Consider the following 9,492-nt stretch of genomic DNA (forward strand, 5'->3'; position numbering starts at 1 on the left):
CAGATTCAAGCAATTCTCCTGCCTCAGCCTCCTGAGTAGCTGGGATTACAGGCACACACCACCACGCCCAGCTAATTTTGTGTTTTTAGTAGAGATGGCATTTCACCATGTTGGCCAGGCTGGTCTCAAACTCCTGACTTCAAGTCATCCGCCCGCCTCGGCTTCTCAAAGTGCTGGGATTACAAGTGTGAGCCACCGAATCCAATTTAACACCATTTTTTAAAAGTTTTTTTTTAATTGGCTCAATCTCCCCTTATTCTGAAGGTCCTAAAGAAAAACAAGCCACTTCTCTCGGGAGGCTTCTGCTCAGTGTAGACCAGTCTATCCCGCCAGACTTATCATGCCCCTGGACTTTTGAAGAAAGATGTCATTGTGAAGGTGTCTTACCGAAGCCAAGAAAGGGAAGTGGAATTGTGAAAGTAGTTGAGCTATTTACCAAGTCTACACAGTCTGAGCCCTTGCCCCGGGCTGAGCTCAGTTATTTTGCCCCGAGGACTAGAAGCAGGGTTTTATGCAGCACTTTCTTCTTTATTATTATTACTATTAAGCCAAGTAAGTTCTTAACAGCTGAGCTGGTGGCTCCGAGAAGCTCCTTCACATTTTCAGCGGGAGAAGGGACCATTCAGATTTTTTGGAGGTCGAAAAAGGTCACTGTGAGGGGTTTCCGAGCCTCTGCTCCTCTCTCAGTGAGTTCCCCTCCAGTAGCTGATGATGAATAGGGAGGCTTCCATCGGATAAAGACATGGCTTTGTTTATTTCACAAATTCCCAGCATTTACTGTTAACCAGGCCCAGTCCAAACCATCCCCAAGAGGCTTGCAGTCTAAACAGCTCACTTTGCTCAGCCTCTTCCTGGGTTCAGGCGCTGTCTTACTAAGGCTGCATCAGCCGATGCCCATTTTACAGATGGGGAAACTGAGAATGCTAAGAAGTGAGACAGTGTAAGGTTATACAACTAACAGGGAGACAGCCTAAACTTTAACCCAGCAGGAAGCCCAATATGGCCCCAAGCCTTCCTCAAACTCCCAGGATTTGGCAGAGTGGGCTTCCTGGGGTGTAGCACAGCAGAACTTTGGGGCCAAGCTAAGTGAGGGTCCAGGTGCAGTGGCTCACACCTGTAATCCCAGCACTTTGGGAGGCCGAGGCAGCTGGATCACAAGGTTAGGAGTTCAAGACCAGCTTGGCCAACATAGTGAAACCCTACATAAAACACAAAAAAATTAGCCGGGCTTGGTGGCAGGCGCCTGTAATCCCAGCCACTTGGGAGGCTGAGGCAGGACAATCACTTGAACCCGGGAGGCAGAGGTTGCAGTGAGCCAAAATTGCACCACTGCACTCCAGCCCAGGTGACAGTGGGAGACTCTGTTTCAAAAAAATAAAAATTAAAAAGAAAAAGCCAGCACAGAGCTTCCTATGGGGACCCGGCGGCTGGGTCTGAGGCCTTTGCAGGTACCTCTGTCTGTCCGCCCCAGGCGCAGTGGCAGATTGGGCGGGGCAGCTTGCAGAGAGGACTGCTGATGGAAGAGCACCCAGTGCACTTAGCCAGCCATTTACAAACACCTATTGAGCACCTACTGTGTGCCCAGCACTGGAGGTACAACTGTCAACAACACAAATACGGGCTTGCCCCATAGAGGTGACAATCTAAATGCGGTGGAGGGGCAGTGAACAAGTGCAGAAGGTTCTTTAAGAGCTCAAAGAAGCTCCAACCAGAAAGATGCGGTGGGGGACCCAGAAGGCATCCCCGAGCAGCTACTCTTTGAGGGCAAACCTGAATGGGAGGAGTCTCTGGCAGGAAGGTCTGGGGCCAGGGGACGTCCAGTGGGAAGCAGGGGGAGATGACGCGGTCAGTGTTGGGGCAACGCAGGAGCAGAAGGGAAGCAGGTGAGAAGCCGGGTCAAGGGCCAGGGGCACGGAAGGGGGTCAGATGCAGATCAGCAAGTGCTTCCTGGAGCATCCTTCACCCGCAGTTCATCCTTACCTGTGCCTCTGTTGTCTCCGTCAGACAGTGGAGGAGGCCAGGGCCTGCAGAGGTTGGCAGTGTGCTCAGGGACCCCCAGTGGCAAGGTGGAAGCCAGATTCCAGATCAGTTCTGCTGGGAATTCCCAACTCCTAAAAGCCCTGCTGCCTGTTAGCCCTCTAGTCACCAAGAGCATCTATCCTGTGTGGGTGTGCCTGCAGTTCTGCGAGATAAGTCAGCCGCCCGCAGCGTCCTTTGCTGAACTCACAGCAAATAAGAGAGACAGGGAGGGGTCCTTGGGGAGCCCTAAACTGAGCTTGCTGTGAGAGTCCTGGGAAGAAAGGGGCCACATCCTATCAAAAGCTGGGGGAAGACATCAGAGGCCCTCTGCTCAGGTCAGCTGGCACAGGTGGGTCTCCAGGCCTGCGTCTCACTTCCCCAGAGGGCGTGTTCAGGTGGACCCAGGCCAAGGGAGGAAAGCCCACCTCCCGTGCCTTTTTGCAAATGGGGAGTCAGGGACTCAGAGATGAAAAGACCACACAGCAAGTGAGGGGTGGGCTCCAGATCCCCTGCACCCTGCACCCAGGCCAGGGATGTCTTCTTGGCACCAGCTCTGCAGGCTCATCTGGGAGCCCAGGGGCCCAGAGGCAGCCAGGTTGCACCTTGCAGCTGTGAGCTGGAGCCCAGGAAGGCCCGGTCTGGGTGGTGCTGCCCAGGCAGGCTGCAGGCCCAAGGAGGAGCAAAGAGCCTCTCGAGAGATCCTGAGCTGAGGCCCTGGTCCTGCCAAAGCCACTTGATGACCCCCAAATGCCCCCCATCTGCACCTTGGAGTAGAGCCCTCAAGCCTCCCAGGTCCCCTCCAGGGGCACTAACAAGCCTCAGCAGACTTCTGGAGGGGTCCCAGGGCTCTGGATGTGCAGATGGGGTGGAGGTGGAGGGGGCAGAGGCGGTCTGTGGCCATCTCTGGTCACAGGTGCTGGTAGTAGGAGGGGTGGCGTAGGCACCAAACCCCCTGCAGCTGTGGCTAGGCGGGCCTGCAGGGAGGGCCAGCTCGTCAGGAACCACAAAGAACAGGGCTTTTCACACCTAGGTGGGCCTGCATCTAGCTGGGCCGGGCCCCATCAGGCCATAATGGGCACAGTGGGAGGTGGAACCATGAGCGGGAGAGGGGAGCCTTCCAGAGGCCTGGCTGGGTCCCTGCTAGACTGAGGGCTCTGGCTGTGGTGCATGCATATCTCTGCCGCGGAATCAAAGGAGCAGGGGATGGTGAATATCCCCTCTGGCCCTGCGCCCTGCCACCTGTCCTTTCAGGCAGGGTTGTGTGCTAGGGGGTTGCAGGGCCAGGCCTCCCTGGGTGGGTCTCTGCCACCTTGTCCTTTGGCCCAGGTGGACCTCCACCAGGTATTCAGAACTCCAGCCCCGAAACGCGCCACGCCTGTAGGGCCAAGACGTAGAGGGTAGGGGTGGCCTCCCTCCCGCCTGTAGCCACAGGGCCTTCCCTTGCCCAGCCAGGCCCCAGTGTTGCTTTCTGCTCTTACCCACCCCTCCTTCCTTCCCAGGCCGGTCCTCAAGGACCCAGCAGAGAAACCAAGTTCCCGTGAGCCTCCGAAAGGTGAAGGGCAGGCAACAGCAGCTGACTTCTGCGTCCACTCGGAGCTTAAGGGTGCCTGGGTTAGGGCTGCGCCCAGGCGGCCGGAGCAGAGAGGGAGGCGGGGAAGGGGACAGGCAGGGACAAAGTGCAAGAGGCAAACGGGCTGAAAAGCCAGAAGTGTAGGAGCCACGAGGGGCGGAACGAACAGGTTCGTGGGCCGGGCGGAGCCAAGGGTGGGGGCCAGGGTCCCTCCAGGTGGCACTCGCGGCGCTCGTCCCCGGCCTCCTCCCCTCCCCCGGTCCTGATTGGCAGGCGGCCTGCGACCAGCCGCGAACACTACAGCGCCCCGGGCGCCCAGGCGAACGCGAACGGCCCCCAGCGGGAGAGAGCGAGTAGGAGGGGGCGCCGGGCTATATATATAGCAGCTCGGCCTCGGGCGGGCCCGGCGCGCAGGGAGGCGCGCACTGCTCCGCAGGGTCCCAGCTCCAGCCGTGCGCTTTCCGCCGGGTTCCCCGCTCCATGCAGCCGGGGTAGCGCCCGGCTACCGGGGGCCCAGTCGCTCGTCTTGCGCTCCTGCTCCGCTGCGCACTCCAGCCCGAACTCCGCCGTGCGCTCCCGCGGGCCACCCCAGACGCAGCTCTGACCCCCAGCTTCCCAGGCGCACGGACCGCCTGACAGACGCGCGGCCCTCGGGCCGGGATGTCGGGGCCCGGGACTGCCGCGGCGGCACTGCTCCCCGCGGTCCTGCTGGCCTTGCTGGGGCCCTGGGCGGGCCGAGGGGGCGCCGCCGCACCCACCGCACCCAACGGCACGCTGGAGGCCGAGCTGGAGCGCAGCTGGGAGAGCCTGCTGGCGCGCTCCCTGACGCGCCTGCCGGTGGCATCGCAGCCCAAGGAGGCGGCCGTCCAGAGCGGCGCCGGCGACTACCTGCTGGGCATCAAGCGGCTGCGGCGGCTCTACTGCAACGTGGGCATCGGCTTCCACCTCCAGGTGCTCCGCGACGGCCGCATCGGCGGCGCGCACGCGGACACCCGCGACAGTGAGTGGCGCGGCCGGGCGGGAAGGGGCGGGGGCTGGGGGCAACGGCCTCCCCTGCCCACGCGCTCGGTCACACGCTGAGACCCCGGCGGGCACCTGCTTGAGGGCCCTGGGAGCCGGGGCGGACTTAGGCTCGGGTCCCTTCCGACGAGCAGGTACTCTTGGCTCCAGCAGCCCAGAGCAACCCCTGAGGCCGGGCCCCGCCTCCCGCCTTCAGAAGCTCGGGCTCCCAGCGCCGAATTCCAGCGCTTTCGCCCGTGGGGACAGGGCGCGCGGTGCAACCATAGGTGGCCGGAAACACGCGCCCCGGCCTGGGCCAGGCCGGGGGACCGCCGGGCTTGGCTCGCCTCTGAAGGTCCGGGACTGGGTGAGGCCGCCGGGGGTCCCCTACACCGGCAAGCTAATCTGAGCTAGCGCAAGCTTGGGCCCCGGTAGCCCTTGAGGGAGGCCTGCGCCAGGGACCCTGGGCCCTTTATCTCCACCACCACCCCAGAAATAGGGTCCCCGGAGACGAACAGGGCGAGGGGCGGAGTGGGCCAAGGGTCACCTGCCCCGCAATGACCTGCGCCCCGCCCCCAGGCCTGCTGGAGCTCTCACCCGTGGAGCGGGGCGTGGTGAGCATCTTCGGCGTGGCCAGCCGGTTCTTCGTGGCCATGAGCAGCAAGGGCAAGCTCTATGGCTCGGTGAGTACCGCAGGGTCTGGCCAGGCATCTCGTTGGGAACAGCGGACATGGCTGGCGGGATCCTGGCTTCTCCAGCCCCACCTGTGCCTGGATCTTGGAGGGGTGGCAGGGTCACCGGGTCACCGGACTGTCAGGCCTGCCCAGACAAAGGAGGCAGCCCCAAGGCGGTAACGATGAGGTTCCTGCCATCCCTGAGTGAGCCCCTCTCAGCCCCAGGAAAGGACGCTTTTGAGAGCCCTTCCCTTCTCTAGTTCAGAGGGCTGGGTCCCAGCGGTGGAACTGCCGGCTTTAGGCTTGAGAAAGGGTGAATTCTCTGGCTGCTAGGTGCAGGGCAGGTGGTGGGAGCACCAGCTGTTGTGGGCTGGCCATGTCCCCTTCTCACCCTGTGAGGGTCTTGACACCCTAAGTGCTCAGGAGAGACATCTCAGCCCAGAGTGGGGGCTGGGACAGAAGGGGGTTCTGACCCCTGGCCCCAGGCTGGGTACCTTGCTCAAGAGGTGGCCCAGCCCTGACGCGGCCCTCTTTGTTCCAGGCCTTCTTCACCAGTGAGTGCAAGTTCAAGGAGATTCTCCTCCCCAACAACTACAATGCCTATGAGTCCTACAAGTACCCCAGCATGTTCATCGCTCTGAGAAAGAACGGGAAGACCAAGAATGGGAACCGCGTGTCACCCACCAATAAGGTCACCCACTTCCTCCCCAGGCTGTGACCCTCCGGAAGACCCCTGCCTCAGCCTCGGGAAGCCCCCGGGAGGGGAGCACCGAGGGCCGCCTTGGTGCACTTTCTTCAGATGAAGAGTTTAATGCAAGAGTAGGTGTAAGATATTTAAATTAATTATTTAAATGTGTATATATTGCCACCAAATTATTTATGGTTCTGAGGGTGTGTTTTGTAATTTTCTGGGGGAAAAAAAAAGACAAAAAAAAATCACCAAAAAGCAAAAAACCAACTCTGACTTTTCTGGTTCAACAGTGGAGAATCTTACCAGTGGATTTCTTTCACTTGTCAAAAAGTTGTCAGGAGTGTGCTGCTATTCTGTGTTTTAAAATAAGGTGACGTTGGATTCCGATGTCAACCCCTGTAGTATGGTGTGGAGCATCTCTCTGTCCAGAAAGTCCTGCCCGAGGCTTTGGAAGCCAGTTCAGGGGGCTCCCGGCTAGTATCCTTAGAGGCTGCTCTCTTTGTGCCCTGTTGCTATTAATCGGGACATATCGGTTTACTTTGGGCACAGAAAGTGCGCTGTCGAAGTCCTTGCTGCCACTCTGTTTTTAGATCTGCCAAGACTGACCTTTGAACTTTCCTGTAGTCAATCTTCCTTGATCTACCAGATGGGAGAGACCCCTGGACAACTTTATAAACTCCTGTTTGCCTTTTTTGGATCAGCGACAGCCCCCATCGCTGTGATCATTGGGGAAAAGACGAAGCTATTTCATAAATTCCATGAAGAGGAATCGGTATCCCACTGGAAGGCTAGAAATGGAGAAGATGGCGTATTTGCAATCAAGACAAAACCCTAGTGATGAAAAATAATCTGTGATAGCAGATGCTTCTGATGGTGTGATAGAATATATTTTTTAAAACAAACAAACCCCCACCCCCATCCCCACCCCAGATGGGCTTCCCTGTGCTTAGGGAGCTAGGGGCTACAGCTAGCTATTATTTTTAGGTGAAATGTCCTTGTAATTGTACAAAACACTTGATGCAGTGTTTGCGTGGAGGAGCCTGCTGCTTTCTGATGCATTCCCTGCTTAAGTGCGTTTGACATCTACCTCACAAGCCCTGAAACCTGCAGAAAGCTCAGACCCCGTGCAGGCGTTTGCCATCCCAAGTGGCTTTTTTTTCCATATGTAGCCAAAAAAGATTGCAGATAGCGTCGGTGCGTCCCATTCCAACCTTGTCACGTTTGAGCTATCTTCACCCTGCGATTTACTTTTAGTAAGGGTGATCATGGTGAAAATATTTGCAGACAGCTGTTACAGTGCACTATATGGTCACCAAGTAACCTTATATTTTTCTTTATATATTTTACAAATGTAACCCCTGTCGTTGAAGCAACCGTGGAAGAGGCAGGGTGGGTGATGTTTAAAAACAGTTCCGAGGTGATGGCAAACATTTAATTTTAATGAATGACTTTTTAGAGTTTATACAAAATGACCTTAGCTTGCTACCAGAAATGCTCCGAATGTTTCGTCAAGACTTTAATACTCTCCTAGGATGTTTCTGAACTGTCTCCCGAATTAACTTTATGGGAGTCTACAGACAGCAAGACTGGAAAATCTGATTGGAGTTTTTGCCTTTCACATTCCTTTTGAAAACGCTTTGTTCGAATGCAAATCATCAACTTAAAATACTATTCTTAATCGAGGCCTGGAAGAAAGAAGACACTTGCAAAGCCACCAAGACAGGACCATACGTCTTCAACTGCTGTTCCTACAATGTAATAAAATGTTCTCAATTTTTAAACCACACCCTAGACTCCAGTACTGTTGAGAAAAGATGACCTTTGTAGGTCTCCATGCTGCGTGGGATTGGGGGTGTGGAGGGATAGCTGAGGACTTTCTGGATTTTAATGTTTTCATCTAATAACAAACCATGATTGTCTTAAATGCCTTAAATTATTATGGAATTTCTTGTCTCCGAGCCCAATCAGGGTGTCAGAAATAACATGTGTTAGGTGCAGCATTTGATCACCCTTGACCACTTCTGTAGATAGTTCTTCAACAAATCATATGTGATGCCTGTAGGGACGTAGCTGGACCTTTCAAATATTGTTTTCATATTGCTGTGCTGGGGATCCGAGGCTCCTGTAGGTCCCACTGTTTTCAGAGTCTGTAGTTTTATACAGGTGCGACCGACCCTCGTTGTGACGTATGTGCTGTGCACACTGCCATGCTGACCGCCATGATAAGTGTTTATCGTGTATAGAAAGACGCCGCCGGACTGGATGTACACAATTGGGAAAGGAATTAAAAACCATTAAAAATGTGCCTTGAAATGCCAAGACCTGGTTCCCTCCCCCTGTCTTCCAGGGGTCTTTCTATTTGAGGCCTGAGCCTCCATGGCTGGGGGTGGGGATGGGGGCAGGAGAGACAAATTTTAGCCAGCTGTGTCCACACAAATGCAGCCTTGAAAACAGGAGCCTGGGGGGTGTAAGTGTCACAAAGTTTTGCCATGACACCGAGTCTTGCAGTTGATTCTCATTCTCCTGATGGGGCTAATTCACGCCATCCCCACTGCTATAACTAGCCCAGACGCTGTGCCCCTCCCATCGGCCTCCTGTTCTCAAAAGCAATTTGCACTTCCCTAGGGGAAGCAGTGAAGCTCCAGGGCTGGTCTTTAGAAGGCAGCCTTGAGAATATTCAAAATCTGAGTAGACACCATCCATGGGTATTAAAGTCAATATAATGAACTGCAGCTAGTCTTTTATTTTTATTTATTTTATTTTTTTTAGAGGGAGTCTCACTCTGTCACCCATGCTAGAGCACAGTGGGATGATCTCTGCTCACTGCAACCTCTGCCTCCCGGGTTCAAGCAATTCTCCTGCCTCAGCCTCCTGAGTAGCTGGGACTACAGGGGTGTGCCACCATGCCTGGCAAATTTTTGTATTTTTAGTAGAGACTAGTTTCACCATATTGGCCACGCTATTCTCGAACTCCTGACCTTGTGATTCTCCTGCCGTGGCCTCCCAAAATGCTGGGATTACAGGCGTGAGCCACCTCACCTGGCCTTTTATTTTTACTTATTTATTTTGAGATGGAGTCTTGCTTGCTCTCGTTGCCCAGGCTGGAGTGCAATGGCATGATCTCAGCTCACTGCAGCCTCCACCTCCTGAGCTCAAGCAATTCCTCTGCCTCAGCCTCCTGAGTAGCTGGAATTACGGCGCCCGCCACCATGCCTGGCTAATTTTTGTATTTTTAGTAGAGGCGGGTTTTCACTATGTTGGCCAGGCTGGTCTCGAACTCCTGACCTCAGGTGATCCATCTGCCTGGGCCTCCTAAAGTGCTGGGGTTACAGGCGTGAGCTGCCATGCCCAGTCAGCAGCTAGTCTTTTATAAGAAGGAAATGGAACTAAATCTTATAGAATCAAAATTAGCTAAGTGTATCAATCGCAGTAGAGGTACAAACTGTTTTGTGAAAATTTGAGTTTAGTTATACACACTGTGTATTCATGACTAGACTTAACTAGGAAGTACTCATGAATGCAGTAGATTGCATTTAAGA

General features: G+C 55.1%; 1 protein-coding gene across 1 annotated transcript; it reads left to right on the plus strand.

The window, feature by feature from the left end:
• Positions 1-3,930: 3,930 nt before the first annotated feature.
• On the plus strand, positions 3,931-8,266 carry FGF4 (fibroblast growth factor 4). The gene is made up of 3 exons (XM_017515907.2): positions 3,931-4,589; positions 5,168-5,271; positions 5,804-8,266. Exons 1-3 carry the CDS (start codon positions 4,250-4,252, stop codon positions 5,978-5,980), a joined length of 621 nt encoding a protein of 206 aa, XP_017371396.1. The 5' UTR covers positions 3,931-4,249; the 3' UTR covers positions 5,981-8,266.
• Positions 8,267-9,492: the final 1,226 nt, after the last annotated feature.

The sequence above is a fragment of the Cebus imitator genome, unplaced genomic scaffold (genome assembly GCF_001604975.1).
Source record: "Cebus imitator isolate Cc_AM_T3 unplaced genomic scaffold, Cebus_imitator-1.0 Scaffold564, whole genome shotgun sequence".
Lineage (NCBI taxonomy): Eukaryota > Metazoa > Chordata > Mammalia > Primates > Cebidae > Cebus > Cebus imitator.

What these genes read in the sequence shown, in the direction of transcription:
- FGF4 (XM_017515907.2), top strand. Translation starts at nt 4,250, where the DNA reads ATGTCGGGGCCCGGGACTGCCGCGGCGGCACTGCTCCCCGCGGTCCTG. An exon ending in GCACGCGGACACCCGCGACA is followed by an intron (nt 4,590 to 5,167) that starts GTGAGTGGCGCG and finishes CCCCGCCCCCAG; the next exon opens with GCCTGCTGGAGCTCTCACCC. An exon ending in AGGGCAAGCTCTATGGCTCG is followed by an intron (nt 5,272 to 5,803) that starts GTGAGTACCGCA and finishes TCTTTGTTCCAG; the next exon opens with GCCTTCTTCACCAGTGAGTG.